At 55.9% G+C, this 27,713-nt stretch overlaps 6 protein-coding genes across 11 annotated transcripts in view; 2 read left to right on the plus strand and 4 right to left on the minus strand.

Moving 5' to 3' along the window:
- Positions 1-2,323: 2,323 nt before the first annotated feature.
- Positions 2,324-7,436, plus strand: Wdr24 (WD repeat domain 24). 2 transcript variants are annotated; one of them, XM_055604420.1, is made up of 9 exons: positions 2,324-3,376; positions 4,320-4,497; positions 4,616-5,285; positions 5,749-5,867; positions 5,948-6,069; positions 6,142-6,261; positions 6,374-6,714; positions 6,846-7,030; positions 7,117-7,436. In XM_055604420.1, exons 1-9 carry the CDS (start codon positions 2,896-2,898, stop codon positions 7,283-7,285), a joined length of 2,385 nt encoding a protein of 794 aa, XP_055460395.1. In that variant the 5' UTR covers positions 2,324-2,895; the 3' UTR covers positions 7,286-7,436. The 2 variants fall into 2 exon arrangements, with proteins under 2 accessions (XP_055460395.1, XP_055460397.1); XM_055604422.1 differs by having other exon boundaries at positions 6,142-6,246.
- A 103-nt stretch (positions 7,437-7,539) lies between these two features.
- Jmjd8 (jumonji domain containing 8) lies at positions 7,540-9,299 on the plus strand. The gene is made up of 9 exons (XM_055604423.1): positions 7,540-7,864; positions 7,957-8,052; positions 8,197-8,245; positions 8,320-8,416; positions 8,499-8,567; positions 8,654-8,773; positions 8,851-8,918; positions 9,000-9,134; positions 9,207-9,299. The coding sequence occupies exons 1-9, from the start codon at positions 7,653-7,655 to the stop codon at positions 9,285-9,287; spliced, it is 927 nt and encodes a 308-aa protein (XP_055460398.1). The 5' UTR covers positions 7,540-7,652; the 3' UTR covers positions 9,288-9,299.
- A 33-nt stretch (positions 9,300-9,332) lies between these two features.
- Positions 9,333-11,749, minus strand: Stub1 (STIP1 homology and U-box containing protein 1). The gene is made up of 7 exons (XM_055604424.1): positions 11,400-11,749; positions 10,755-10,953; positions 10,504-10,669; positions 10,234-10,321; positions 9,991-10,047; positions 9,790-9,906; positions 9,333-9,709 (listed from the first exon to the last, which is right to left on the minus strand). Exons 1-7 carry the CDS (start codon positions 11,556-11,558, stop codon positions 9,584-9,586), a joined length of 912 nt encoding a protein of 303 aa, XP_055460399.1. The 5' UTR covers positions 11,559-11,749; the 3' UTR covers positions 9,333-9,583.
- Positions 11,750-13,195: 1,446 nt separating this feature from the next.
- Positions 13,196-16,026, minus strand: Rhbdl1 (rhomboid like 1). Of its 3 annotated transcripts, none has more exons than XM_055604425.1 (8): positions 15,718-16,026; positions 15,118-15,291; positions 14,688-14,912; positions 14,464-14,612; positions 14,212-14,324; positions 14,020-14,120; positions 13,880-13,940; positions 13,196-13,799 (listed from the first exon to the last, which is right to left on the minus strand). In XM_055604425.1, the coding sequence occupies exons 1-8, from the start codon at positions 15,754-15,756 to the stop codon at positions 13,528-13,530; spliced, it is 1,134 nt and encodes a 377-aa protein (XP_055460400.1). In that variant the 5' UTR covers positions 15,757-16,026; the 3' UTR covers positions 13,196-13,527. The 3 variants fall into 3 exon arrangements, with proteins under 3 accessions (XP_055460400.1, XP_055460401.1, XP_055460402.1); XM_055604426.1 differs by having other exon boundaries at positions 15,130-15,291; positions 15,718-16,024; XM_055604427.1 differs by lacking the exon at positions 15,118-15,291 and having other exon boundaries at positions 15,718-16,024.
- A 1,590-nt stretch (positions 16,027-17,616) lies between these two features.
- Rhot2 (ras homolog family member T2) lies at positions 17,617-23,032 on the minus strand. 2 transcript variants are annotated; one of them, XM_055604727.1, is made up of 19 exons: positions 22,882-23,032; positions 22,731-22,789; positions 22,563-22,644; positions 22,421-22,464; positions 21,631-21,684; positions 21,220-21,272; positions 21,034-21,142; positions 20,833-20,934; positions 20,590-20,688; positions 20,392-20,500; positions 20,195-20,315; positions 19,859-19,943; positions 19,638-19,780; positions 19,451-19,551; positions 19,239-19,369; positions 19,046-19,126; positions 18,781-18,900; positions 18,467-18,669; positions 17,617-18,263 (listed from the first exon to the last, which is right to left on the minus strand). In XM_055604727.1, the coding sequence occupies exons 1-19, from the start codon at positions 22,916-22,918 to the stop codon at positions 18,137-18,139; spliced, it is 1,860 nt and encodes a 619-aa protein (XP_055460702.1). In that variant the 5' UTR covers positions 22,919-23,032; the 3' UTR covers positions 17,617-18,136. The 2 variants fall into 2 exon arrangements, with proteins under 2 accessions (XP_055460702.1, XP_055460701.1); XM_055604726.1 differs by having other exon boundaries at positions 20,590-20,667; positions 22,882-22,991.
- A 282-nt stretch (positions 23,033-23,314) lies between these two features.
- The window catches only part of Wdr90 (WD repeat domain 90), an 18,056-nt gene continuing 13,657 nt past the window's right edge, over positions 23,315-27,713 (minus strand). For both annotated transcript variants that reach the window (XM_055604683.1, XM_055604682.1), the window contains exons 32-41: positions 27,281-27,449; positions 27,080-27,191; positions 26,569-26,740; positions 25,236-25,358; positions 24,922-25,096; positions 24,684-24,814; positions 24,456-24,599; positions 24,264-24,383; positions 24,092-24,176; positions 23,315-23,752 (exon numbers count right to left, since the gene is read on the minus strand). In XM_055604683.1, coding sequence (XP_055460658.1) covers positions 23,595-23,752; positions 24,092-24,176; positions 24,264-24,383; positions 24,456-24,599; positions 24,684-24,814; positions 24,922-25,096; positions 25,236-25,358; positions 26,569-26,740; positions 27,080-27,191; positions 27,281-27,449 — 1,389 coding nt within the window. In that variant the 3' untranslated portion in view covers positions 23,315-23,594. The remainder of the gene's footprint in view (positions 23,753-24,091; positions 24,177-24,263; positions 24,384-24,455; positions 24,600-24,683; positions 24,815-24,921; positions 25,097-25,235; positions 25,359-26,568; positions 26,741-27,079; positions 27,192-27,280; positions 27,450-27,713) is intronic.

The raw sequence follows: 27,713 nt of genomic DNA on the forward strand, positions 1-27,713 counted from the left end.
TTGTAATGGTTAAATATGTCCTGGATGGCCCAGGTCTCTGGGTTCTCCTGTGTCTCTCAACTCATCAAAGTTGCTTCTTTCCATGAGCATGTAGAGGCTGGTGGCCCAGGGCTGGACTGGAACCTTAGCAACTGACTGACAAAGGTTTTCTAATACCTAAGTGCACAAAAGAGAGCAATGAGTCTGGTGTCAAGATGTATATGCCTTCAGAAGGATCTGGTAGTATCTTGCCCACCATCCTTCAAGAGCAGCAGCAAAGAGTCTTATCCTTGGCTAAGTGAGGGGTTGTAATGCCCTAAAGAGTGCAGTGATACTGGATAGATGGCTCAGTAGTTAAGAGCACTTACTGTTCTTGAAGAAGATCTAGGTTCAGTGCCCAGCACCCACAGCAGGTGACTTTAAGATGCTTAAACTCCAATTCCAGGGAACTGATGGCCTCTGGCCTCTGAGGAAAACTGATTGCACAATAGTGCAATTCAAAACACAGGAATCAGGAGGTGGTGGCTCAGGCCTTTAATCCCAGCACTTGGCAGGCAGAGGCAGGCAGATATATATGAGTTTGAGACTAATCTAGTCTATACAGTGAGTCCAGGACAGGTAAGGCTACACAGAGAAACCTTGTTTCAAAAAACAACACAAAACCCAAAACAAACAAACAAAAAACTCAGACAAGCACACACACAAATAAAGAATAAATAAACAAATAAAAGATCACATTGTGCCAGAAGATCAAGACTACTGCGCCTGAGCCGGGCGTGGTGGCACACGCCTGTAGTCCCAGCATTCTAGGAGGCAGAGGCAGGCAGATCTCTGTGAGTTTGAGATCAGCCTGTTCTACAAAATGAGTCCAGGACAACAAAGGCTATACAGGGAAACCCTGTCTCAAAACAAAAACAAAAACTGTGCCCACTCCAAGAAAAAGGGCAACTAATAAGCAGACTCTAGCCAGCTTGAAAATGGGGCTCTCACAGGCTTTTCCCTCTTCCAAATCCCCTCTGCCTTGCTAAAAACTGTTAGGTCACATTCCGAAAGCTACCCACCGAGGTCTGTTCACTTACTTGGCCACTTCCTCCTCACTTACTTGGCCACTTCCTCCTCCTGAGACTCACCACTAAGGTTCAGCTATCAAAGTATTGCAGTCTTGCAATCAAAAGCCCCTTTTGGCTTACCTAATTAACTAATTAAGTAAACCAATCAAAATTAAACACCTCATCCTAACACGGGGTTTCCTCCTTTTACCTTTACCTATATCATTTGCCTATGAGCCATGTCTGTCTCCTTTCTATCCAGAGGCAGTCCTTTGTCCCCGCCGGGACAAATATCTCTGCCTCCTCTTCCTGTTCCCTTCCCCCTCTCCCTGGTACTCTATCCCTTATTTTGGTCTCTTATTCCCTGCCTTTTGTTCCTTTGGCACAAATAAATCTCCTTTGTGCTGATAACTTGGTCTTGGGGATCCAGAGCCAATACCAGTCTCTTACAACTGAGACTAAACCCAGCCACTGACAGAAGTGGCTGAAAGGCCCTGAAAGTACCAACACAGGTGCAACCACACAAAATAGACAAAATCCACAGTAGACAAAGGAGGCCACATTAGATTGGGGTGGCAGGGATGGTCTAAGATGGTAGGCATTTGAGCTAAGTGCTGAAGGTTGTAAAGGAGACTTGTTTTGCAGGGGTAACATATAGCGTCTGAAACTGTGGAAGAGGAAGAGTGCTCAGGGGGAAGGAAGCTGGGATAGAAGCACACTGAGAAGAGCCAAGAAAGGTACTGCTGCAGATGAGGCGGGACGGTTAGGGCCGTCTAGGACTTATTCACTGTGCAATATAAACCTTGTGTAGAAAAGGTGCCAGGCTGCTTGTTCTGGGTTCAGATCAGGGGAATGATGGGCCCAGGATTCATCAGGAAGTGGCTCCTGAGTTCCGCAGGGGAGGCTGAGGGTAGGGTAAGGCATTGGGGCAGAGCGGTGGAACTCAGGATCTGCTTAGAAAATGACTCCTCCAACGGAGGAGAGGTTTAAGTACTGATACTAAGATTAAAATAAACTGGGGCTGGTTAACATAGCCCAACGGTAACTTGTCTTGCATTAGACTTCCCGGGCTCTATTTTCAGCATCATAAAAAAACTAACCAAACAAATAAAGAAAAGCGGACATATCACCAAGGAAGAACCAGGGAGCCTGCAGAGCCAATTCTGGTCCATTCGCTCGACCAAAGTGCCGCTTGCTGACACGGAACCTTTATGGTAAGGAAAAAGAGTTCCTGCTCACTTCCGGCGGGATGACAATAAGAAAGGGCTTCCGGTGATGGGCGGGGAAATAGCTGAGTCTCTTCCGGTACGGTAACTGAGCGACACTGTGCTTTCGGTAAATGACTGGAGTGCCACCGGGGCAGAGGTTTTCCCAGCACCTGGTTCAGGTCCCGCAGTTTCCGTTGCCCGGTGCAACCAGATACCTGTACTTATTGCTGTAGCGTCTCTTCTGCCTCCCAAGGTCTTTGAATTCAGTCCTCTGGACCCGTCCAGCTCCTCTACCCTTTCCTCTCGGTTTTTCGTTCTCTTGGAAGCCCCGCAATCCTCGGAAGCACGGGGATAACTGTGAGGGCAGAAGCCCCTCTCCCTCACCCCCATCCCACCCCTGGGATCGATTTACTGATCTCACTGATGGAGGATTAACCGCATAGAATCTGGGAAAGTCAGACATGATGCTGACGAACTTCAGGTTAGTCATGGAGCCTTCTGGAGAACTCCAGTGAAACTGAACTTTCTTGAGATGATGATAGGCTGATGGACCATGGCAGGCCGAAAGTTCGAGAGGACCGAACCCGAACTGTTAGGACACCATGGTTGACCGGGCCAGCATACTTCACTGACCTTCCGCCGCTGATACCTGTGCAGTCATGGAAAAGATGTCCCGAGTTACCACAGCCCTGAGTGGCAGTGCACTGACAGGCCGAACCATGCACTGCCACCTGGATGCACCAGCCAATGCCATCAGTGTGTGCCGAGATGCGGCCCAGGTTGTTGTGGCAGGCCGAAGCATCTTCAAGATTTATGCCATTGAGGAGGAGCAGTTCGTGGAGAAGCTAAATTTGCGTGTGGGCCGGAAGCCCTCGCTCAACCTGAGCTGCGCGGATGTGGTCTGGCACCAGATGGACGAGAATCTGCTGGCCACAGCGGCCACCAATGGTGTGGTGGTTACCTGGAACCTAGGCCGGCCGTCCCGCAACAAGCAGGATCAGCTGTTCACAGAACATAAGCGCACGGTGAACAAAGTCTGTTTCCACCCCACGGAGGCCCATGTGCTGCTCAGCGGCTCTCAGGATGGCTTCATGAAATGCTTTGACCTCCGAAGGAAGGACTCTGTCAGCACCTTCTCTGGTGAGGCCCACAGAGGCAGGTTGGGGTAGATATGTGTGTTGGTAGGTGTTAGACCTTATAGGCAGGCTTCATTGGAGGTCCTCAGATGTACTCCCTGAGGCTGAGCAGCGCTGAAAGAGGAAGGTTGGCCCGAAGTGAAAGATGAGTCCAAGCACTGCTGGGTGTTGTTGGGTGTGGCTGATAGGGAAAGTAGCGCCTTCAGATACAGCATTATGAGTGTCGAAGCCTCCCTTTCCCTCGCCTTGCTTCAGCTTGCTTCACTGCAGTGAATCTACCAGAACCTTGAGGAATCTCAGACCAGGGAGACAGAGTGAGGTGGGAAGCACACAGGGCCCCTTTCGTGGCAGGTCTGGCTGGCCGTGTTCAGCCCTGAGCTAGCTTTCCCTGGTCTTTAATGAAACCAAATGATGCACAAGCAGAGCCCCGGGGGTCTTGGAGAATTTGGGAGTTAAGACCAATCTTGAGCTGTCTGTGGCAGGGAAAGACTGGAGGCTCCAGATATGGCGGTCTTTTAAGGTGAATATGGTCTCGGAGCTCTTTGGTCCTTTGGGGCTAACTAGGCAGCTGGTGGAGTATTAAGCAGAGAATGAGACAGACTCTTCCACTCATTGGGTCTTCCATAGGCCTTGGTCCCCGGGGAAGTGTGACAGCCAGGTAGGCTGGGCGCCTATACCCCCAGGGCTCACATGTGTCCTTCTGAGGCAGGTCTACATACAGCTTTGCCTGTGCAGAATCCAGGGAACAGAGCCCTGGAAGTTTGTGCAGAAACTACCTGGCATGCTCTCTCGGGCCTAGGCAGATTCTGGTGATGTCTCCTCAGTCCTCTGTGCTTCCTGGCTTGGCTGCGGGCTGGTGAGCGACACCATTCCAGCTACTCCAAGGGCTCCCCCGTGCCCTGGGGGCCAGCCCCCTCACTTATGCTTCTGCTGATGCATGCCCACAGGCCAGTCTGAGAGCGTGCGGGATGTGCAGTTCAGTATCCGTGACTACTTCACCTTTGCCTCCACCTTTGAGAATGGCAACGTACAGCTCTGGGACATCCGCCGACCTGACCGATGTGAGAGGATGTTCACAGCCCACAATGGGCCTGTCTTCTGCTGTGACTGGCACCCAGAGGACAGGTGTGGTATGGGGATAAGGGAGCCATTAAAAGAGGCTAAAAGAAACATTGGGGCGTGGCAGGGTCTCCCTTCCCCCAAGAGAGGTCACTGAGAGCTTGAGTGGGACCTTCTCGCACAGGGGCTGGCTGGCCACAGGTGGACGTGACAAGATGGTAAAGGTCTGGGACATGACCACACACCGTGCCAAGGAGATGCACTGCGTGCAGACCATCGCGTCAGTGGCCCGAGTCAAATGGCGGCCTGAGTGCCGCCACCACCTGGCCACATGCTCCATGATGGTGGACCACAACATCTATGTATGGGATGTACGCCGGCCCTTCGTGCCAGCTGCCATGTTTGAAGAGCACCGTGATGTCACAACAGGCATCGCCTGGCGACACCCACATGACCCCTCTTTTCTACTCTCCGGTTCCAAAGACAGCACATTATGCCAGCACCTGTTTCGGGATGCCAGCCAGCCTGTTGAGCGTGCCAACCCTGAGGGCCTCTGTTATGGCCTCTTTGGGGATCTGGCCTTTGCAGCCAAGGAGAGCCTGGTGGCTACTGAATCTGGGCGCAAACCCTATGCTGGTGACCGGCGCCCCATCTTCTTCAAGCGAAAGTTAGACGCTGCTGAACCTTTTTCTGGCCTGGCTTCCAGTGCGCTCAGTGTCTTTGAGACAGAGTCTGGTGGTGGCAGCATGAGCTGGTTCGTGGAAACAGCTGAACGTTATGCTCTGGCTGGTCGGCCACTAGCCGAGCTCTGTGATCACAATGCCAAAGTGGCTCGGGAGCTTGGCCGAAACCAGGTATGTTGAGCTGGGGGCCCAGGGGTCATGATTTGGGTCAGACACGGCTACTGTAGTGAGGTGCCATTCCACAACCACCCTGAGCTCAGTCACAGTGCCAGCCTTTGCCAAAGTATTTGGCAATGTAAAGATTTTATGGACCAGCTAGCCCAAACCTTGGGGTCATCCTTGGGGGTGGGGGTGGAGGCCTATGGAGTCAAGTGCCCACAGCCTCCTTTTCTGCCTCACTCTTGGTGTTGGAACTGCCTTCTGCATGCCATCTCTCTTCTCTCCATCAGTCCCCTTACTAATCCTAGCACCAGGTGCCTCACAGTTGCCTAATATAGGATGGAAACTGCCTTTTCCATGTGCCACAGTTTCCCCCATGGTGATGGGTCAGGCCATGGATTGGTATATGATTCTGCTTAGGAGATAGGGGCAGCCAGGTGCCCAGGACTCATGAGTGGTTGGTGCCTGCTCTTAGGTGGCACAGACATGGACCATGCTACGGATTATCTACTGTAGCCCTGGCCTGGTGCCCTCTGCCAATCTCAACCACAGCGTCGGCAAAGGCAGCTCCTGTGGCCTACCACTCATGAACAGGTAGATCCTTGGCCACTTCCTGCCCCTGCTCCAGTGTGGACTGCCGGGGCCTGGCTACCCACAACCTTCTCTACCTCTAGCTTCAATCTGAAGGATATGGGCCCAGGGCTGGGCAGTGAGACACGGCTGGATCGCAGCAAAGGAGACACACGGAGTGACACAGCTCTGCTTGATTCTTCAGCTACGCTCATCACCAATGAGGGTAGGCTGGGATGTGGATGGGGAAAGGGCCAGGGAGCCACTCCCTGAATGACCTCCCTTCCCTGCTGGGCAGATAATGAGGAAACTGAGGGGAGCGATGTGCCTGCTGACTACCTGCTGGGTGATGTAGAAGGAGAAGAGGATGAGTTGTACCCACTGGACGCAGAACATGTGCACCGTGAGTGGAGGCTGGGTGAGATGGAATGGTAGGGAGGGGCCAGACCCAGAACATGCCTCTGAGAGTAGCAGCTGATAGAGCGGGGAGCCTAGGCTCAGGACCATCTCTCCTCACCCCCGCCTCCCAGCCGAGGAGCCTGAATATGTGCTGCCACAGGAGGCCTTCCCACTACGTCACGAGATTGTGGACACACCCTCCGGGCCTGAGCACCTGCAGGACAAGGCTGACTCTCCGCATGTCAGTGGCAATGAGGCGGACTCAGCTTCGCTGGCGCCGGTGGACTCCTCCTCCTCTCTCCTCTCTGTCTCACACGCGCTCTACGACAGCCGCCTGCCGCCCGACTTCTTCAGTGTATTGGTCCAGGACATGTTGCGCTTCTATGCTGAGCAGGGCGATGTGCAGATGGCTGTGTCTGTCCTCATCGTGCTGGGTGAGAGAGTGCGCAAGGACATTGACGAGCAGACCCAGGTGTGTTGTGGGCCAGGGAGGGTCTCCCTGGACTAGCTGCTTGTCCCCTCACCTGAGCCTGTTCCTTTCCCACCATAGCCCCTACCCCAGTTTACCCGGAAGTCCTAACCTGAGCCTGTCCCCTCCCCCAGGAGCACTGGTACACGTCCTACATCGACCTGCTGCAGCGCTTCTGCCTCTGGAATGTGTCCAATGAAGTGGTGAAGCTGAGCACCAGCAGGGCAGTCAGCTGCCTCAACCAAGCCTCCACCACCCTGCATGTCAACTGCAGTCACTGCAAGCGGCCCATGAGCAGCCGAGGCTGGGTCTGCGACAGGTGCAGCAGCGGCAGGGCCGGTGGGGGTGGGGGGTGGGAGGGAGGCACCCATGAGCTCCCCAGCTGAACAGCTCTCCCATTCTCAGGTGCCACCGCTGTGCCAGCATGTGTGCTGTCTGCCATCACGTGGTTAAAGGTCTGTTTGTGTGGTGTCAAGGTTGCAGTCATGGTGGCCATCTTCAACACATCATGAAATGGCTGGAAGGCAGCTCCCAGTGCCCTGCAGGCTGCGGCCATCTCTGCGAATACTCGTGATCTGGCCTTCCCTGAGCCTGATGCTTGACGCTTCCTCAGCTTGACGCTGATGTCCACCCGACTAGACCCACAGCCTCTTACCCATCCCATGTGCCAGGATGGAAGGTGGCTGCAACCTAGTAACCTAATAAAACGCAGGAGCTGCTCTTTGGCCACTTGTCACTTTGATTGCGTCTTAGGTGGGAACTTCCTAGCAGGAGGGAACTTCCGGTAGGGGCGCTGTAGCCACGGTAACCCGCAGTAGTCAATGGCTGCTCAACAGTTTTCCCTCTCCCTTGAGGAAATTGAAGGGGGGGATGGTGTGTGAGTGTGTGTTTGAGTGTGTCTATCTGTGTAGGCGCGCGCGTGTGTATTAAAGGAGGATCCCATGGCCGGGCGGCCTGCTGCTTGCATGTGGCTACAGCAGTCGGGCGGTAAGCCAATGGCTCGTGGTTACGCAAGTGTCGACGGAACTCCCAGCGTGCTGCGCGCCTGCATCCGCACGTTCATGGCGGCGGCCGGACGGCTAGGGCCCCTTTCATTCTTTGTACTATGGACCACGGTGACTGTGGTTCTGCATGGCTCTGGCGAAGGGGGATGGTGAGCTTCAGGGAATGGGCGGCAGGAGGGAGCCTGAGCTCAAAGCCCCGGCAGACTAAACTTGACCCATTGTCTCCCCCCTCCCCCCGCAGGCGGCAGAGTGGGATGGGGACTGCAGGAGCAGTCGAGGAGGAGCGTTGCACGGTGGAACGCAGAGCACACCTCACGTACTCCGAATTCATGCAGCAGTATGTGTCCCTGCCCCCAGGTCTCTAGGCATACCCCCAAGCATGGTCTTTGGCTGCAGCGGTCATACCCTCACTGCCTACCCATACAGAAGGGGGCCCTATAGGGTGCCACCTCCATACAACAAGCTGCCCTTTCTCCCTCAGCTATGCTTTCCTCAAGCCAGTCATCTTGCAGGGACTCACGGACAACTCGGTGAGTATTCCTAGCCACGTGGGCAGCTGGTGCTGACTGACCAGGTGCTCAGTTCTCTCATCCTCCATTCCCAGAGGTTCCGGGCCTTATGCTCCCGGGAAAACCTGCTAGCCTCCTTTGGAGACAAAGTTGTTCGTCTGAGTACAGCCAACACCTACTCCTACCAGAAAGGTGAGCTGTCACGCCCAAGGCCTGCCTGCTTGCCAGCACCCCAAAGGCAGGACTGACTAGTCCTGACTGACACTTCTTGCAGTGGACCTGCCTTTCCAAGAGTATGTGGAGCAGCTGCTGTACCCCCAGGATCCTACATCCTTGGGCAATGGTGAGCCAGACCTGGGCAGCAGGGGGAGTGGCCCCTCTACCCCCGTCCACTGCTGCAGTGTTCTGGACTCTCATCTCCTCTGGCAGACACCCTGTACTTTTTTGGAGACAACAACTTTACTGAGTGGGCACCACTATTCCAGCATTATTCTCCGCCTCCATTTCGTCTACTGGGAACCATCCCTGCTTACAGCTTTGGGATTGCAGGTGGGTACTCCTTCCAAACAGAGTTGGGGAAGCCCACCTATGTTTCGTTCATCAGCTATTCACAACTGATCCCACAGGGGCTGGATCTGGGGTACCCTTCCACTGGCATGGGCCTGGCTTCTCAGAGGTGATCTATGGTCGGAAGGTTAGTACAAGGATGGGAGTTAAAGTTTGTGCGCTCTGTAGTCCAGAGCGCACAAGAGTGACTTTACACCCCTGCCTCCAGCGTTGGTTCCTCTACCCTCCTGAGAAGACACCAGAGTTCCACCCCAACAAGACCACATTGGCCTGGCTCCTGGAAATATACCCATCCCTAGTCCCATCAGCTCGGCCCCTGGAATGTACCATCCAGGCTGGTGAAGTCAGTGGCTGGTAGGTGGGGGTTGGGCCAACCCAAAAAGCCCCGGCCAATCTTTGCACTCTTTCCTCCCAGGTGCTGTACTTCCCTGACAGGTGGTGGCATGCCACACTCAATCTGGACACCAGCGTCTTCATATCTACCTTCCTTGGCTAGCCAAACAGGCAGCTGGCAAGCCCCCTGCACCAGCACATGCCAATGTAGTGCTCACAGACTTTATTACAGGACAGTGGCAGCAGCAGCAACCTCAGCCCACCCTCACCCACTTTCCAGCCCAGAAGGGGGACAAGGGAGGCTCATGGCCCAGCAAGGGGTATGCCGAGAAGGGGAGCAGTTCAGAACCCATCAGGAGGACTGATGGGGGCAGGCCCAGGGACTCAAACTATATACAGGGACTGGAGCTTCTGTCCCCAGACCCTCCTGGGCCAGGGTGCCAGGTAGGACATGGGGCCTCAGTAGTCCTCTACCCAGCCGTTCTCAGAGATGAATGCATCAATGACTTCCTTCATGGCCAAGTTGGGGATGAGCTGTTCCTGGGTCAGAGGGCTCCGGGTCACAGGGTCAAAGTGACCCACACGCTGCAACAACAACAGAGTCAGAGTGTCCAACGGGATGGGCGTGCCCCTGATCCTGGGCCCAAGGCACCACAGACCCTCACCTGTAGGTGCTCCTCAATGTCCTTCCGGTCATAGGTGATACCACTGGGTGTGATGCAGGGTTCCCGCATCAGCTCAAAGCTTATCTTGCCACACAAGTAGTCAGGGATATCTCGCTTCTACAGCATAATGGGAGAGACTGTCTGCAACTGGGAAAGGGAGTCACTGGACAGCGCCTGCCCATGGCTTAAAGGAATACTCACCTTTCTTTTCTCGTCCACCTGAGAGAAGAGCTCATCCATGTCTGCCAAGTATTTATCCTGCAGAGTTGAGTGCCATGTGTGGGCAACTCATATCTCCTCCACACAGACACACACACCCTATGTCCACCAGGGCACTCATGTCATGCATGGGCCAACAGAATCCACCATAGGTTGGGGCACTTTCCATGCCACACACAAAAACACACACACAATGACCCACATGTGGACTAGGGGCACCCTCACGTGCTTGGCCTCAATGCAGGCCTGCTGGGCACGGATGTGGCCATCATCTTCATCACCCTCATGGTTCCGCTGACACTCTTCCAGTTCCCTGGGTGTTAACCAGAAGCCAGTCAGCAATGTCCCTGACCAGGAAAAGGACCGAGCCCTCCCCATCTCAGGCCTCTTTCCTCCTGGGCTTCCCATTTGTGCCAGATGCTGTCCTTCAATAAACACTTGTGTTGATGACTCACTGTCAACCTGAGAGAGTAGCCTGTTGGGGGCGGGACCCACCTCTCTCGCTCAGCAGCAATGAGCCTGGTGAGATAAGAGTGCAGCTCACTCTCCTGGTGGATGCGACGTTCCTCAATACTGTTCCAGCGCTTCTTCTTAGCAATGCGAAGGGCACTAGGAATATCATCCCCAAAGTTGAGTCGTTGCTCCTTGGCCAAACTATAGGCTGGGGGAGTGGACACTTTAGTAGGTTACATTTGTCAGCAATCCTAGCCCCATGGTGCCCACAACCTGGCATCTTGTCAGCCCACCTCGCTGCAGATTGGCAATGGCCTCATCATAACTCTCCATCTCTAGCTGGCACTGCCCAAGGAAGAAGTGCGCCTTCACAGACTGCCCATCCAGCTCCAGGGCTCTCCGGCAGTCAGCAAGTGCTTGTTCAGGCTGCTGCATCTTCAGATAGCACAGGGCCCGGTTGGTGTAGTACACTGCCACAAGTGGGTTCCGGGTCTGGAGACCAAGGCCAGGTAACAAAGAGTGTGTGCTCATCTGGACCCCTCTCACCTAGCAAGCCGAAAGCTAACGATCGGGTAATGCTCCAGCTCTGGGGCCCATGGCTGGAATCGGGAAACTGGAGATATCCGAATTGTCAGATCTCTGGACCCTGTGTTGTGCTCTTTTGACTCCAACTGCTTTTGTGAAAATCTCCCAGAACCTCTCTCCTGGCTTTGGGCATGGGAGCCTCAAGGGGCAAGGGTTCTTGGTGTTATCCTAGCCTGCCTCAACCAAGCACCCACTCGCCAGTTCCCAGTCAACCAGCCCTGGGCTCGGGAACTGCCATTCGGAGGCCGGGGGGACAAGCTAGGCTTCGAGTCCCCGCTGCCAGAAATCAGCCCGGAATCACAGAACAGGGAGGCACATCGGGCCCCGCCCCCGCCCCCGCCCCCCGCACTCACGATGGCGCGGCCGTAGCAGGCCGCCGCCTCCGGGTACTTGCGGCCCACGAAGAGCCGGTTCCCCTGCTCCTTGAGCTCCTGCGCACTCGGGCTTTTATCAGGGCTGCCGCCGCCAGTGCCCAGCCGCGCGCCGCCCTCCTTTTCCTCCTTGCCCTTCATGGCGCCGCGCGGCACGGCTTGGGCTCCGCGCCCGGCCACCTAGATCTCGCAGCCCGCGCAGCGATCAGCTCCGCCCGATCGGCGATCCGCCACCGGAACTTCCGGCGTGGGGCGGAGCTGGCATGAGGACACGTGAGCAAAGGCGGAGCCTCGCGGCTAGGGAGCTGGTTCGCAAAGCTCTGCGTTGTGCTGCGGCCCCGCTCTCTACCGGCCCCGCCCCACAGTAACCAGCCTACCCCTCACTAGTCAGTCCAAGGCTCCGCCCCCTTGGCCTTCAAGTCCCGCCCTCCTGCCCACTCCAAGCGAACGTGGCAGCGGTCCTTGGGAAGGGGCGCACCGAGCGCGGCCTTACACGGGAGTCTGGGAGCGTCTGGACCGCTGGTAGGACGGCGGAACTGAGGGAAGGAGAGGGAGGGAGGCCAATAGGTCAGACCGCCCTCGCGGGGCTTCCCCGGGAATCGGGAGGAGCAGCCCGCGGCCATTAATGGCTGAGAAGCAAGCACGTGACACGTTGACACGAAAGGACCTGCTGCGGTTGCTATAGAGGAAGCTGCGGGTGTGCGGCTGGACTGTCCCCTTCTTGCGGTCATAGGGAGGAGCTTCTTCAAGGGCGGGGCCAGGAGGTTTCCTTGGAGAGCGGCTGCACCAAGACCCTTTGACCCCATAGTCTGTAGATAGGCCATTTCTAGCCGCTGCTGCGTCAGCTTTTGGCTGCCAACCCCCCCCACCCCGAACTCGGAGGAGCAGAACTCGGCTTTCTGCCGATGTGCGCCCCGCAGTCAAACTTCGCTGCCTGGTTTCTGGCACTGCCTCGAGTGAGTAGGGAACTTTTTTTTTCCCCCCAAGTTGGGTGGGGATTCTAGGAGGTTTAGCTCAAAGAAGCTATCCCCAGCCCTCCCCCCCCCCCCCCCCCCCCCCCCCCGCCCGTCACTCCTTGCAGTGGTTCTGGCGGCAGGGGTTTCTGAAGGAGCCGCTTTTGTATACGAAGAGGCTTTGGACACAGTGCCTAGTTTGCTAAGCCTGCAGTACACACTCAAGCACTTTTTGCTGCTTGTGTCCCTGGGGCAAGAATGCACTGTAATCTCTGAGCCAAGGTGAGCCAGTTGCTGAGGTCTGGGCCGTCACCCAGAACCCCATCAGGGTTCAAGTGGCTAGTAACTCGACCCCAGAACCCTTGTGGTCCTCACTAGTGAGTGCCTTAAGGCTGTAGACGCTTCATCTTGTGGAGACGAGACGGCACTGCAGACTATGGGGCAGAAGCTATATACCTGGACCCACTCCTGAACTTCACCCCAACTAGGCCTCCCCTGCCAGGAATTACAGGACCCAGGCCAAGTGAACCTGCCTCTGCCGTGGGCTTGCCTTTGGAAGGGAGGCTGAAAGAACAAGAGATTGGAAGCTCTTGGAGCACAATAAACCGTTGCTGAACTTGGCCTGACCTGGAAGTCCACAGTCTTTTCCCAAGTGCCCCTGTGTGGACTCTTTTGGCCCTAGCTAGGAGGAGTAAAACCACCACCACCTCATGACAGGTGCAGAGCTTCAAGGGAGAAGGGAGTACAGACCATCCTGGAGGGGAGGTGTCCCATACAGTCTGGGTGAAGGGGCAGACAAGCTTGCAGAGCCCCAGGACAGCTACCTAGTGCTGTGTAAAATATTTATTCATTCTCCAAAAAGGCTCAGACTGCAAGTCCTGGGGGTCTGTGGGGAAGGAGGGGGGTCTCCTCTAGGGTCACATTCAAGGACCTCCACCCAGCCTTGGCCTAGTAGCACCCCTCCCCCCGGAAAGGCCTTGGGAGGGGCAGCAAGGTCTTCGGAAAGACTTGGCCTCAACCTGGGGGATCACAGGGCCTGCCTGCCCCTGTGGGGAAAAGCAGCTGAGAGGTCCATTCATAGAGGGCAGACATGCAGGCCCACCTGGTGGCTGACCCACTGCAGGCCAGGCTCTAGCCATATGGCCCTAGGGAGCAGGTCATGGTGGAGGGGGGATATCGGCACCCAGCAGGTCATAGGCAAAGACGTTCCAGAAGATGGCGAAAAGCAGGAAGGTGCCATAGGCAAGTAGCACCACCCACCAGCCGCACTGGTCCCTCAGGCGCTCCTCATAGCTCCGAAGGATGGTAAGGCCCATGCTTACACCTACCACTGCACCAGCCAGGTGTGCCATGAAGCTGGGCTGTGGACCTGAGGCAGGCAGTGGCGGGGAGAAGCGGAGCCACACAGCCCGGCCCACTTCGGAACTCACTGCAGAGGGAGCAACAGGTGGGAGGGGCCCCGTCTGCAGGAGGAGGGCCTCCCAGCGCCCCACCTGCCCCACTACTCACTGCACACCAGAGCCAGCACCATCCTCAGCAGCTTGTACGGACACCGCATCCCAGCCCAGTTCTGATGGGGGCAGGCAGACAGGCTGTGAAGCGTGTCCAGGGGGCCCCTTCCCGCCTCCCCAGGAGGGCAGTCCCATTACCATGACAACATTGGCCAGGTGTGCTGAGCACAGGGCATAGACCCCTCCAGAGCCCCCTACCACAGGGGCGCGCATGTCTGTGATAGAGACAGTCAGGGAGCCTGTGGGCAAAGGGAGAGGTAAGGGCACAGCTGGCCCTCACTTCACCAAGCGAAGTAAACGGGGACCCACCCACTGGCGTGCTTGTCTCACCTGCCAGCACACCTGCCAGGTAGAGCAGGCTGATGCGAAGTACGCCGTGTACCATCTCCAGGGGCACCCCAATCATCAGCTGCAAGAGGGCGTTGAACCCCAGCTGCTCCAGCCTGGCCACAAAGGAGCATTGCGGAGGGTTGGTAGGATGTGTGCCCTGCCTGCTCCCAGACCCCCTCGGGCAGTGCAACCCCTCTTCTGTGGGGGAGTTAAGCCTTCAGAGTCAACGGGCAGGGGCTGGGGGTCACTTACCCAACATGCATGAACATGTAGGTGAGGAAGCGCCAGGCGCGAGCACGGTGTCCCGGGTGGTACACCAGAGGGCTCTTCATGTATTCCGGGTGGTAGGTCTGGAGCACCCACTTGTTGAGGCGTGCCCCGTAGCACAGGAACACGATGATCTGGGGACACTAGTGTTAGAGCTGGTCATGACTAGGGACTCAGGAGGCCCTGGGGCAGCATGTGGGCAGGCCCACCTGGGCAAGGGTGACAGAGGCCATGAACACGGGGGGCGGGCAGCTGCGGTGCCGGTAGAAGTACCAGCGGCGGTCCACCTCACAGGGCAGGATCTCGTAGGCCACGTATCGCACAAACCGCTTGTAGACGCCCAGGCCTGGCTCATCTAGCAGTCCGTCCCGGGGCAGCGCCCGTTGTCCATTAGCAATGGCCCTCTTGAAGCTGCTGGAGCGCTTGCTGCTGATCTGAAGGGCAGGAGTTTTAGAGTGGGTGACAGCACTGTTCCTGTGGAAGCCTGTCCTATTTGGCTGTGTGGCCAACAGTCTGAGGTTCTGTTCCACGCTGCCCAGGTCTGTAAGCCCTACCCAGTAAAAAGCTGCGTGCCCACCCGGCTTTAATCAGGGTGCTGTGCTTGACCAGGCCTGGGGCCCTCCCCTGCTGCCCACACACCATGGCACTGACCAGGTCCACCAGCTCCTGGTAGCAGACCTGGCCCCGCTCGTTGCTCTGAGCCAGAGCCACCAACATGTCCAACTTGGTGGGGTCCAGGGGCAGCTCATGGCTGTGTACCAGACCAGCGAAGGTGTCCGCACCGATGAAGCCTGTGTTCTCAGGATCCAGCTGCTGTGGTGGGGGAGTAGAGGGTGGGCCAACCCCCAGCCACAGGGCTGAGACAGGCTGGCTAGGAAGGCTGGACCTTTGTGGCAGTCAGTGCCTGTTTGCTAGAACCAGCTTTTTCCCAGGCCTTGGCAGGGCAAGGTGCCTGGTTTGGATGCTCTACCACCTCATATTCACCCTACCAGTCCTAGAAAGGGGGAGGACCTAGGTCCAAGGAACACCACCCTCCTTCCCCAGCTTTTTGTGAAAACCCGATGAAGCCGGACCTTTCCCTAGGGTCCGGAGTCTCATCTCAGAGGCCAAGGTCGTGCAGAAAGGGGGGTTTTGGAGGCGGCTGCCTGGAAGGGCCTTCTGCGAACATGGTCCCTCCCCCTGAGCCCCTCACCGGCTGGAAGGGTGCCAAGGCAATGCCAGCTCCCACCCACCACGCACCTGCTCCTGGATGAGCTGCAGCAGCGAGCTCCTGTCCATAGAGCCGGGCCGAGGGCCGGGGGTCGGCCGAGGCCGGGAGGGGCTGCTCTGCGGACCGCTCCGCTCCGCCCCGGCCGGCCCGCTCCGCCCGCCCGCTCTGCTCTGCGCGCACCGAGCTCAGACAGCGTCACACCGTCACCGAGATGCCAGCCCCGCGCGCGCACGCGAGCGCGCACACAGATCCGGAGCACGCGCGTACCCTACACGCGCACAGCACTGCCCTGACTCTACTCACATCCTGAGTAGAACCGTCCCCCATCGAAGAGCTCAACCCAGAACCACTGCCTGCGTGCAGTTCTTGCACTGCGTGCTGCGGAAGCTTCTCCCAGGAGGCTATAGCTGGGAACCTGCAGCACCCAATATCCCTCTTAGGCAGCCTTTCTGGTTTCTGTATGTTTATTACCTCCTCTAGGAAGCGTCTCCTGACTAAAAATATGCATGTGACCCATCCCCAGGAGGTCAAGGTCCATTTGTTCCCCAATCGCACTGACTTTCTCCTGAGCTGGAGCTGCTTGCAGTAGCCGCACTTGTCCTTATTTTGCACTGTTCCAGCAAAGAAGCCCAGGACCCACAATGCAGTTCAGGCACCAGTCTGCAAGGCATTGCCACTGCTCAGACTAAGACTGACACCCTTGCCCCTGCTCATGGCTAAGCCCGGGAGCCCTAACCAAGTCCCCCCGCACTGGATTTAAGACAGTAGGACCTCCAGTAAAGAATTCAAGACAGGGATACTCAAAAAAAGACCCAAGGATAGCTGTCTCAAGGTAGGACTGCAGCTTGAATAAGGGAGGGGATTTGCTCCAGAGGACAGTGAAGGTAACCGACTAATGGATAGTGTAACCATGGCAACCTTTCCAAGTATCAACTCAAAAAACAGAATCTGCTGCTGCAGAGATGCTACGGCAGTTATTCCTGCCTGATGAGCCTCCGTAGGGAATACAGCATCCTGCCCAGATGCTTAGTGGGAATGTAAGACCAGTAAGTTGGGACGTTAGCAGAGGGGAGGGGCCTTACCTTTCAGGGATCCCCATTAGGTAGACATTCTTGGGCAGAGGAGTACCCACCTGCCCACACACTGGTTATTTGAATGTGTGGACTCCTGTTTGGGTGTCCTTGGCGGTAGGCCACGTTAAAAGAACAACTCTGAGCCCAGCAGTCATTCTCCCCCTTGCGTCTGGCCAGGCTTGAGATCTGTGGCTGTCCCTTACTTGTAACAGCCAGGCTGTGCGTAAGGCCTAGGTTCTCAGAGGCAGGCTGCACATAAAGCCAGGTTTGCAGCTCAGCCAGAGGCAAGCTGACTGGGCTGAAGTTTGGGGTAATGAACCCACAACACAGAAGCTACATTCCCAGGGAAGAAATGGACATGTGGATTGGATCTGTCACAAACACACAGAGATACACACTGATGGATAGTGACATTACTGGACAGCAGACCCCAACTGGATCTTCCATAGCAATTAAATCTCTGTGTCTAGTAAGATCTCAGGATCGGGACCCAGGAACAGGGAGAGACAGAAGGATCAAGTGACATTTGCAACCCACACAAAGACAAAGTCACATTTAGATTGAATGAAGAAAAGCCATCTTCATGGAGCTGGAGAGATGGCTTGATGGGCAAGAGCACTTGCTGCTCCTGCAAGGACCTGGGTTTGTTCCAAACATCCACATGGTGGCTTACAATCATCAGTTAACTACAGTTCCAGAGGAATTTGACACACCCACTTAGCTTGCACTGGCACCTGGCACACACCCAAATGCACTTAAATATATTCAGGTAAAACACTCAGACACATAAAAACAAGCAATAATAAAAAAAAAAAAAAAAAAAAAAAAGCTGCCTTGAGAAGTCAAAAGCCAAGATGGAAACAAGTGAAGTTTAATCAGGAAACTCAATTCCACTTGCTCTATAGCTGGAGTGTGGATAAGGCTTGACACTAGACAGAAAGGTGGGGAACTCTGTGACTATCAGGCCCCTCCCCGATTCAGCCAAAACCTCTTGGCCCCATGCCCACTGACTTTGCAAAGCCAGGAAGGAGGAAGCACCCTGAGAACTCCAGGTCCTGGTCACTGGCCACCTCCCCCACAGCCCAGCCCCTAATACACAATACTCCCTTTAAGACCAAGGCCTTACACCTGCCACCTGTGCCCCCAGGCTCAGCGGGACAGGGCAAAACACAGCCCTGTTAGAGGACAACAGATTTTTGGACATGAAGGTTTAGACACCAAGTCCCTGAGCAGGTACCCCACATCAGTCCCGGGGACTCTAGCCACACAGCCATTACACCACCAGGCTGAAAGCCCATACTCCTCTACAGTATGGGACCTCACAAGGCACCACAGTGTGCTGTGCCTGGGTCAGGAGAGGCTCATGGGTCCTTCATCATCGGCTCTTCACTAGGACCTTGTAGAGTGAGAAGCTAAGGACAGCGGCCACCGCAGTCCCAACAGCCACAAGCATTCCTCGCAGCCAGAAGGAGGTGGGGTGCAGCTCTGTGTGGACCAGGTGTCTGTGGAAAGACAAATGTTCAAGGCATGTACTAAAAGCCCAATGCTAAAAAACCCGGGACCCAAGCAGCCGGAGGCTAAGCCAGAGGAGGACACCCAGCATAGCTCTCTGGGCCATAGGACCCACCCTAAAGCTCTGACACCTTTGTACCTAGATGAGACTGGGATAGCTACCCCACACTAAGGCTGTGGTAGGTATACTCACGGGAAAGTGGCCATGGTAGCAAGTTGAGTGAAGACATCTGTGCTGGGCTGGGCTGGTCCCAAGCAGGAGAATGAGGCTGGGGCAGGCAGCCGGTGCCTACGGCAGAACTCAGCTGGTGACAAGCCTGTTGCGGCAACACCTTCAGGGAGATCGGCTTTGGAGGAGATAAAAAGGCAGGGGGTCTGCCCATCCATGTAATGGTGCTGTAATGGAAAAAAAAAAAAAAAAAAAAAAAAAATGAGAGCTGAGTTTGTTGTCCTATCTAGCTGGGCTACAGCTGGGAACCCACTACAGGACCCCAGGGCAGGACTTGCCTTGTATATGGTAGCACAGTGCGCAAAGGTCTTGGGATCACTGCTGTCAAACATTAAGCATGCGACATCACAGGTGCTGTCTAGAGAGCTGTCCAGCAGGCTGTCATTCACTTCACATAGCTGGGACAAAGAGCGGCCTTAAGTGTCCTCTCCAAGGCTGGGTTGCCCAAGGGCCACCCTGGGGCAGCCCCATTAGGAGGAAGGATGGGCCACATGGGGTGTCACAGGCCTACCCTTCAGGACAAGGAGCATGTCCCCCACTCACAATCAGGTACTTCTCCTGTCCGCTGACCCGCACTGTATTGATGGCGTACATAGGGGGTTTCTCAGGGAGGGCTCTGGCTTCCTGCGTGGGCAGCAGAAAAGATGCTTGACTTGCTGGCCCCAGAGTTCTCTTGTGGTACTTCTCCTGCCCACTAGAGTTCCCGGGGAGGGGTTGGGGCTTCCACAATTCTCACCCTGAGGCTGTGGCCAAGGAAGGCTTGCAAGAAGGCTGATTTGCCCACTCCTGGGGCTCCCAAGACCTTACACAGAAGAACGTTGCGCTGTGTCTGCCCTTTCTCCTGGTCTAGTCTCTTCTCTCGGGTAACTGCAAAGATGAGCTCACATGAGGGGGTTGGCCATGGAAGAGGAGGGGCTAGGCCTCAGGACCAAAAAAGTGGTCACCCACCTGTGATAGCCTGTGCCTGGGAGTCCTGCTCACAGAGGGTAGGGTAGCCCAGGTAGCCCAGGTGTGCAAGGCAGCGCTGGACATCTAGGTAGGTCACCAGGCTGGGAGTAAAGGGAGGCACGGTGCTAAGGAGAGTAAGACGGGGTGGGTAGGAGCAGACAGGGAGCTGCACACGTACGGTACTTACGTCCACTGGCAGAGATATCCATGCAAGGGCAGCCAGCCAGCCTGAGTGGGGACTGTGTGGGAGAGTTCAGGGCCCCAGGGAGCCACTGAGAACACGCTGAAGAGATTCTGTAATTCCGTGGGCGAGAGGACACCATCGTGGTCCTATAGGCAGAGGGGCTATGGCAACATGTGCCTGGGGGTGGGGAGGGGTCAAAGGGCAGGTGAGGTAATGGTGTTCACCTGGTCGTGCTTTTCAAAGATCCGCTGCACAAACTGGTAGCCACGGTGGTTGAGCTCTGTGCTGCAGCCAGGGGGTACATGGAGCCTGTGGGGATGCCAGGAGTCTAGCCAGGCCACAGCGCAGGACCTGCCTGGGCATTCCCAATAAAACCCTCTGCTCAGACGGCTGGGGCTCAGCAAGGGGAGTGACTGTGAGTGTGTGCTGAAAGGCCAAGCTGGAGTGCTCAGGTCACGGGTCAAGAAAGCCAGTGCTGAGGGCCCCAATCCCACAGAGGCCCACTGAGCAGGACCCACCCCAAGAGCATAAGCACTGCTGCCCGCCAGCCTGCAACTCACGGTGGGCAGAGGTAGTCAGGCGTCAGCTCCAATGAGTCACTGTAACCGAAGCGCCGCAGGATGGTCCACGTGGTCTCATGCCGGCCACGCTGGATGAAAAGTGTGTTCAGGAAGAGGAAGCCTGTGAAAAGACGGAGGGCTAGCACTCAGCCCGGCCACTCCCCACACGCCAGGGCCTAGGATGATGTCTGTCTCACCTTCCAGGGTCAGCCGGTCGTCCTGTACACCACCTGCCACATTCTTGCATACGACCCTCTTCACATCATCCAGGGCCTGTGGGGCCAGGGGGTGGCCAAAGCAGGACTTCTGCCTCCGGGAAGGAAGTGTGTCACATCAGTCAGCTGTCCTGATGACCCTCTTACAAAGGCAACTGGGGTGTCAGGGCAGGGCCACACCTGGAAGGCATTGAGCTCCTCATCGCTGAGCGCGTGGTCGAGGTCCTGATCGGATAGCCTGAAGATGCGTGTGAGAGCCTGGGCGCATGCAGGTCTTAGCTGCAGGGACACGACAACCAAGTGGCCCTTTCCCTGTTCACCCTGTCAGCACTCCCAGCCATTTGCTCTCCTTATCCAACACCCCACATGGACCTGGAGATGAGTCTTGGGGAAGTAGGTGTGTGTCCCGCGCCCACTGCTCACCTGTTTAGCCTCAGGGTCATAAAGGGGGGCTGTGGGGTGCAGAACAGCCTTCTGCGCATAGTAGAACAGTTCTGAGATATTCCTCAAGTGCTTTGCTGAACACTGGACAAGGGTGGGGACAGGCTCAGGGACAGATCCAAGGCAGACTTAAGGAGCTACTACAGGGTTTTAACACAGCCCTCCTCTATAACCTCTGCTAACCTCGACGTAGGTCTCTATCTCAGGAAACTGGCTCATGATGGGTAGCACAGACTCCATGGTACTCCCCGGTCGCAGGTCTGACTTATTGCCTACCAGGATGATGGGCAACCTGGGAGAGAGGCCATGATCACCAGGGATGGGGAGCAGGTGGGGTCTAGTCCCGCTAGCTGAGGCCCTGCTGGTCACCTGGGCCCTGTCGCAGTCCTGCCATTCACGAGGGGGATCCACTTGGTTCGGATCTGAAAGACAAAAGCCAAGTATGAGGCAATCATGTGCACACGCTCACCAGCCCAGCTCACCAGCTTGTTCAGGGGCTAAACAAGCTTTAGGAGAGCAGGATGAAGTCAGTGCAAGACTGCAGATGACGGACAGGGACTTGTCTGACCCCAACAGCTGCAACCTCCCCAAGCAGACTAGGGTATGAGAGTGCTCCCTAGCTTAGACATATGGGGCTCCCAGAAAAACTTAACAAAAAGTAAGGCTGGAAACAAGGCTCGAGGTTCAAGAGCCACTGTATACTTCACAGATCAACCGCCAACTACGCCAGGCACTAGCAATGGGGCTGAGAATGGACAAGGAGCGTGCCCTCTTCCTCACCTTCTCAATGGTGGCCTCTTCAGACACATCGTACACCACACACACTACGTTTGCCTAAGGGAAAGCAGGACACAGGGTGAGCAGAGTCTGCCTGCTCATTATGGACAGCCTGGTCCACTCCAGCATGTCCCAGGTGCTTGCTCACAGCAGGATGGGCTTCAGATTCTGAGGCCCGGGAAGACCACCTTTGCTAAGCAGGCCTCTACCTGTCAGCTCTCCCTAAGAGATACCAGACCCCAGCACCATGGCTCTAGTCAGCACATCCTTGTCCCAAGTGCTTATGACTGACCGGCCACAGGCAGGGAACAGTCCAGACCCAAATCTCACTTTCTATCTTAGTACAAGCAGCAAGGACGCTGCAGACAACAGCACAGAGACAGTGCACCCTGAGCAGTGAGCTGCACCTGTAGGACACAGAGAAGGCCGAAGGCCTGCGTTCAGGAACTTAGGAACTCTGACAACAGGTAACTCCTAATTAAGATGGCATCCACCACAGCCTAGGGTGCCATGTACTGGGGGAACAGGAGGAGAGTGGGTTTTCCGTTTTTCCTTTTTTTTCTCTGAGCACTAATGGAGGCTGTGGACCAGTCCTGATTCCCCCAAGTCCTGTTGGATTTGAGAAATCCAACAACACTCAGCTCTGAAGGTCACAGCTGAATTATCAGGGTCAAGCCCTGCCAGTCACCTAATCCAGCTCCGAAGAACAGGAAGCCGATTAAAGACTAGGTGGCAGCAAGCTGGGACCAGTGAATCGGGCTCTGTACCCACGGGCCCTCAAGATGCACTGCACCTTGTGGATCTCCTCCTGAAGTTCCTCCTCTGTCTGCTCCGCTTCTGGGGAGAAAAAGAAGCGCTGTAGAATGGCTGTTGGGCTCGACGCAGAACGACTGCAGGCCCAATACACACCGGCTGGGGACAGCCTTTGGAGATACCTGAGTAATCCACGATAAGAGTGGGCACCTTCTCCGGGGTGACATCGGCGGGAATGGTTATCTCCTCCGCGCGGGCAGGGACCTGCAACAGGTGGGTCAGCACTGAATGGGCAGCCCGGGTGTCCAGAGCCTAGCACCCGCCCCGGGTGTCCGGTCCGGCAGGCGCACCTCCTCGGGAAACTCCTCGCCGACCAGCGACAGGATCAGAGAAGTCTTCCCCACCTGGGCTGCGCGGGTGGGGATGGGGGGAACAGTATAGTCAGGAGCACGGCGGAGGTCACGGCGACCCCATCTGTCTGCCCACGGCCCTACCGCCTACCTTCGCCCAGCAGCAGGATGCGTACGTCGCGCCGCATGGCCGCCGCCCGCAGCAGCGCCCCAAACTCTCCCTCCCGGCCCGGAACGTGCCCAATAGACCCAATACCAACCCCAACCCTAGCCCTCTCCTTCAACCCGCGCAGGATCCCGCACTTCCTGTCTCCAGTCCCGCCCTCATACAAACTTCCGGTCCCGCCCACGCAGCACCAGCTGGTGGGATAGGGACGGCGCCACCACACGGGACGCTCCTGACACTGCTTGTGGTGCAGACAGTTCTCTTAGACCCAACAAGCTTCTCAGGTGGACAGGCCAGTGGAGGGCAAGGCTGGACAATGGACAGGACAGGATTGCCGGTAGCGGCAGAGGCTGAGCACAGGACAGAAGTGATGCAGAGACGCAATTTTTGGAGCAGTAAAACAATGTATGAGTATAATAAATGCCATTTTTATTTGTTTAAACTGTACAAAATGAAAACAATAAAATAACATTCATGCAACCTCCACAGTATGCTAAGTCTTCTGTGTTTGGGAGGAGTGGTTCTGGGGATCAAATCCATATCTTCACAGATTATAAAACACTGCCACACCCTCAGCCTCCTTAAATGTTTTCAGATTTACCCAAACTCAATGTAGTTCTGAAGATTGTCCCAGTCATCCTGGCTCAGCATACAACAACCCAGAGCCTGGCTTTTCTGCCTATGTTCCTAGCAATTGCTCAGGAGCCAGTGACTTCCCACACCAGGATCTCATTGTGAGCAGCTGTGAAGAGCAGTTTTCCAGACGGGGTGAACCTACACAGGTGGACTGCGTCATCATGGCCTTCAAAGTCCTGGGTAGTCCCTGATGCACAGTCCAGGAGCCTCAGCATGCATTCTGTGGGCAGATGACGGTGGGAGGACCAGGCAGCACCCAGGGGGATTCCCATCCTCTGTGTCCCATGCCTGACTAAGTACTGATAGCAGGGAACCCTGCTGAGGGGAACAGGGCCATGGTCTCTATGTTCCCAAACCTGCTCTGACTGAGAGCCTTCAAGGCTGCCCTCTATATACGCCCCAGCACAGGTGCTGCAGTTGGTAACTTACACCTTGCCTTTGAGCTTACACCTCTCTCTGGGGCTGTCTCCAACCTCCTCATAGAGGGGAAGTCCAAGGCACAGAGGTGAACCAGTTTGCTATTTCCCAAAACAGCACAAGTGTGTTTACCAGCACTCACCAGCAAAACCAACCACCATGAGCTGGGACCCTGGGGACAGGCTCAAGGACATGGCAAAGAAGGGCAGCGGTGTCTTCTGCACCACCTGCAGGAAAACAGCGTGACAATGGACAGTCCTGCTAGGGACACAGCCTCACGACCCTATGACACACAGCCCTGGATAACCACCTACCTGCTTTTGGCGGAGGCTGTAGAAGACTACCTCTTCATGTGCACCAAGGCCCACACACACCAGTATCGCCTTATCCCAAGGGCAGAAGGCAGCAAGAGACGGGGGCGGGAGGCCTGGAGCCTGTGAAAAGTAGTGTGTTATGATGAGTTGTGCAGGCTCCAGTCCCCACCCATCTACCCATGGAACTCTTACCTCTGAGATTGCAGGTGCAGGAAAGCTCAACCATTCCAGGAGCTCACAGCGGTCCTGGAGCCAGTCAGAGGCCCAGATGCTGACCCGTTGGTCCCCACTTGCAGCCAGCCACAGTTCTGCACCCTCTACCCCTAAGTCTCCATACTGGAAAAAATGAGAGATGTAAGAACCTGCTGACTGCCCACAGCACCCTAGCTCCCTCCCCACCATCACCTGAGGTTGCCTTACCTCTTTGTTTGTGCTCTGGATAGCAGAGATTGGAGCGCCCCGATGGTCACTGAGCATGCGGAAGGTCATTCCTGTGCAGGGGCGGCTGATAGCCACAAGCCCATCCTTGTCTCCAGATAGGATAGTCTGACCTGTGCCACAGGGAGACTATGTTGCCATTCTGTGACCCCAGCCCGTGGCCTGGAAGTGTGGTGTGGGCTAGATGAGGTTGGCACACTCTGCAGCTGCCTCCCCTCACCATCAGTGGAGAAGGCAATGGCTGTCAGAGCAGTCCGGTGGGGGTGCATCTTGAGTTCCATGGCAGTCCGAGAGATGCTGAAGACTCGAAGTGTGCCATCGCTGTAGCCTGCCACCACCTGCTGCTGCTCTGGGCGTCCACAGGATGGGGGGGTCCAGGCAAGGCAGAGGCAGCTCTAGTGTCCCATGGAGGGGGGAAAACCAGCATTTCCCCAGGGAGGCAACAGAGGCAACAGCTTCAGCACGTGGGAGCAGGGCACATGACCCGGGCCCTGCTTTGAACACATACCATTTCCCCCTGGACTCCTCACCTACCTGGTTCAGCACCTGAAACTGGATCACCAGCTCCATGCTGGCCAAAGACCACACCCTCACGCTCCCATCCTCGCCACAGGTGGCACAGTGAGACTCACTGGGGCTGAAGACCACCTCGTTTACCTGCGGGACCCCAGTATGGCTGAGGGCATGCCCATCTGGGACTTTCCTACCCTGATCTCCAGGCCAGGCTGCCCACACAGGAACAACTGTCTCCTGCCCAAGCCCACTTTGCCCAACCACCTCCATGTGAGGCACACGCTGCTCCCTAGAGTGTGGATGAACCCTTAAGCAGGTGAGATTTGGAAACCCATGGGAAACACTGACAGAACGGAGAACTTATAATGTGGTCACCTGTCTTTAGCAGGCTACACACTGAGAGCAAAAGCACAAGCAGATACGCGGCTGTCTCCAGTGCTCACAACAGCTTTGTGGCTTTTTATTCAGGCTGTGGAATGTCTTGATGGGGAAAACCGATGTGTACCTCATGGGCACCACACTGAGAATCAAGATTTTTGGAGAAAGGTGGCACAGATGCCATGAGCCAATGAAATTCAGTGTAAGTGGATATGTGACATCTCTTGGAGAAAATTCAAGGTTAGGGTTCCAGTTCCAGTTCTAGTCATCTGACCAACAGTGGGCTCATGAGGTTCATGTCACGCAGTCTATGGGCCTGGAACTCCTGTCCACCCTCAGTTCTGGAAGGCACTCGGGACTGGCAGCACAGATAAGGGCTCAAGACCCAAACTTTTTGTGGGCAGGAGAGCATGTTAGCTACCTGAACAATGGGAGACTGGCCATAGAAAGGACAGAACTGACAGAAAGCCTGGATGAAGCCAGAAATCTGCAGCCCGACACAGACCATGATCTATCACACGACAGTCCAGCATGAATAGATCCAGATAGTCCCATCAACTGACAGGCCTGGCTAGACCTGCCCACACCTGGAAAACCCAGACCAGTTCTAACCACATATGAGCAGATCCAACCAGAACCTGCCGGAGCCTCCTGCCACCTAGACTCCACAGCAGGACCCTGATGATGTCAGCAGAGCCAGCCTATGGGAAGTGCTAATCAGGTGATGTGGGTTCATTAACGAGTTACAAGAAAGAAAAGTAAAATACAGAAACACTAGCCAGGTTCTGGAAAGACTGCACAGCCAGGCCCTGGCTGGTATATATGATGCCTGGACCCAGGAGATGCCCTCACTTGAGTCTGCCTCAGTGTTACTCATAAGCTGAAGACAGATGATCATAGGGAGTAGGTGGGTTTGCCGCCCTAGCCTGCCCTGCCCTGCCCAGGATGGAAATCCTTAGCAGTCCAGCGGGCTCACCTTGCTCCTGTGGCCACTGATGAGGCGGGTGCTAGTGCCCTCTGTCCAGTTGATATACCAGAGCGTGCCAGCTGTGGTGCCCACTACACCCATGTCCATGCCACTGTCAAAGCTGGCACTCACCACAGCCCCATCCAGGGTCAGCTCACGCTCCATGAAAACAGAATTGGACCTGAATAGGGGAAAGGAGTGTTGAGGCTCGGGACCCACCAGGTGATGGGTGAAGCAGCAGCCGTCAGTCTGGTGCTGCACTCTCTTGGGTGAAATAATCAAGACCCTACAGAGCCAAGGGCTTCAAGCCTCTCTCTCCTTGGTCTGCAGCCTGCAAGGCCCACGTTATGCCTGAGTGTATCCTCAAGGAGGGGCCCAGCTAATGACAGACAGGTAAGGCAGCCTTCACTTGAGAGCTGTGCTACAGAAGAAGTGCTGGCTTGCAGGGTCCATCAGGGATTTGAGACCCTGTAGCCAAAACTCAAGGGAAGGTGCAGAATGGAGGCCCATGGCAGCTCACCTGGCACTTGAGCCTTTGCGCCTCAGCTCTGGCACAACCCCCACGGCCCAAAGACGCAGCCTTCGTGTGTTACTGCCACTGAGCAGTCTCGAGCCAGAACACAGCAGCACTCCTAGAAAACAGGGTGGGTATAGGATGCCCACTACCCACACTGCAACAGCCAGCACCATTGTAGGGCTACAGAGGTTGTTGGGCATTCACCAATCTCGCCGTCATCAGCCTCCCAGGCCAGGAAGCAGTGGCCAGTGCCAGTGTCCCAGACGCAGACCTGGCCAGAGCTGGAGCCACAGTAGAGCAGAGGGCTGGCCCCATAGCAGAGTGAGGTCAACTCGGATGCCCCCAACTCCTCAGGGACTGGTTCTCGGTGTACCTGACAGAGCACAAGTGCGGCTGCGGGTCAGTGATGTCCTCAGGCAACCAGACTCCATCCTCTGAAGCTGCCCATGAAACACCTCAGGGTTGGAGAGGTAGCTCAGTGGTTAAGAGTACTGGCTACTTTTCCAGAGGACACAGGTCCAAGTCCCAGCATCCACATGGCAGCTCATAACTGTACCTCCAGCTCCAAGGGATCGGCACCCTCACACACTCACACACACACACACACACACACACACACACACACACACACACACAC

The sequence above is a fragment of the Psammomys obesus genome, unplaced genomic scaffold (genome assembly GCF_907164565.1).
Source record: "Psammomys obesus unplaced genomic scaffold, mPsaObe1.curated_primary_1811, whole genome shotgun sequence".
In the NCBI taxonomy this organism is placed as follows: Eukaryota; Metazoa; Chordata; class Mammalia; order Rodentia; family Muridae; genus Psammomys; species Psammomys obesus.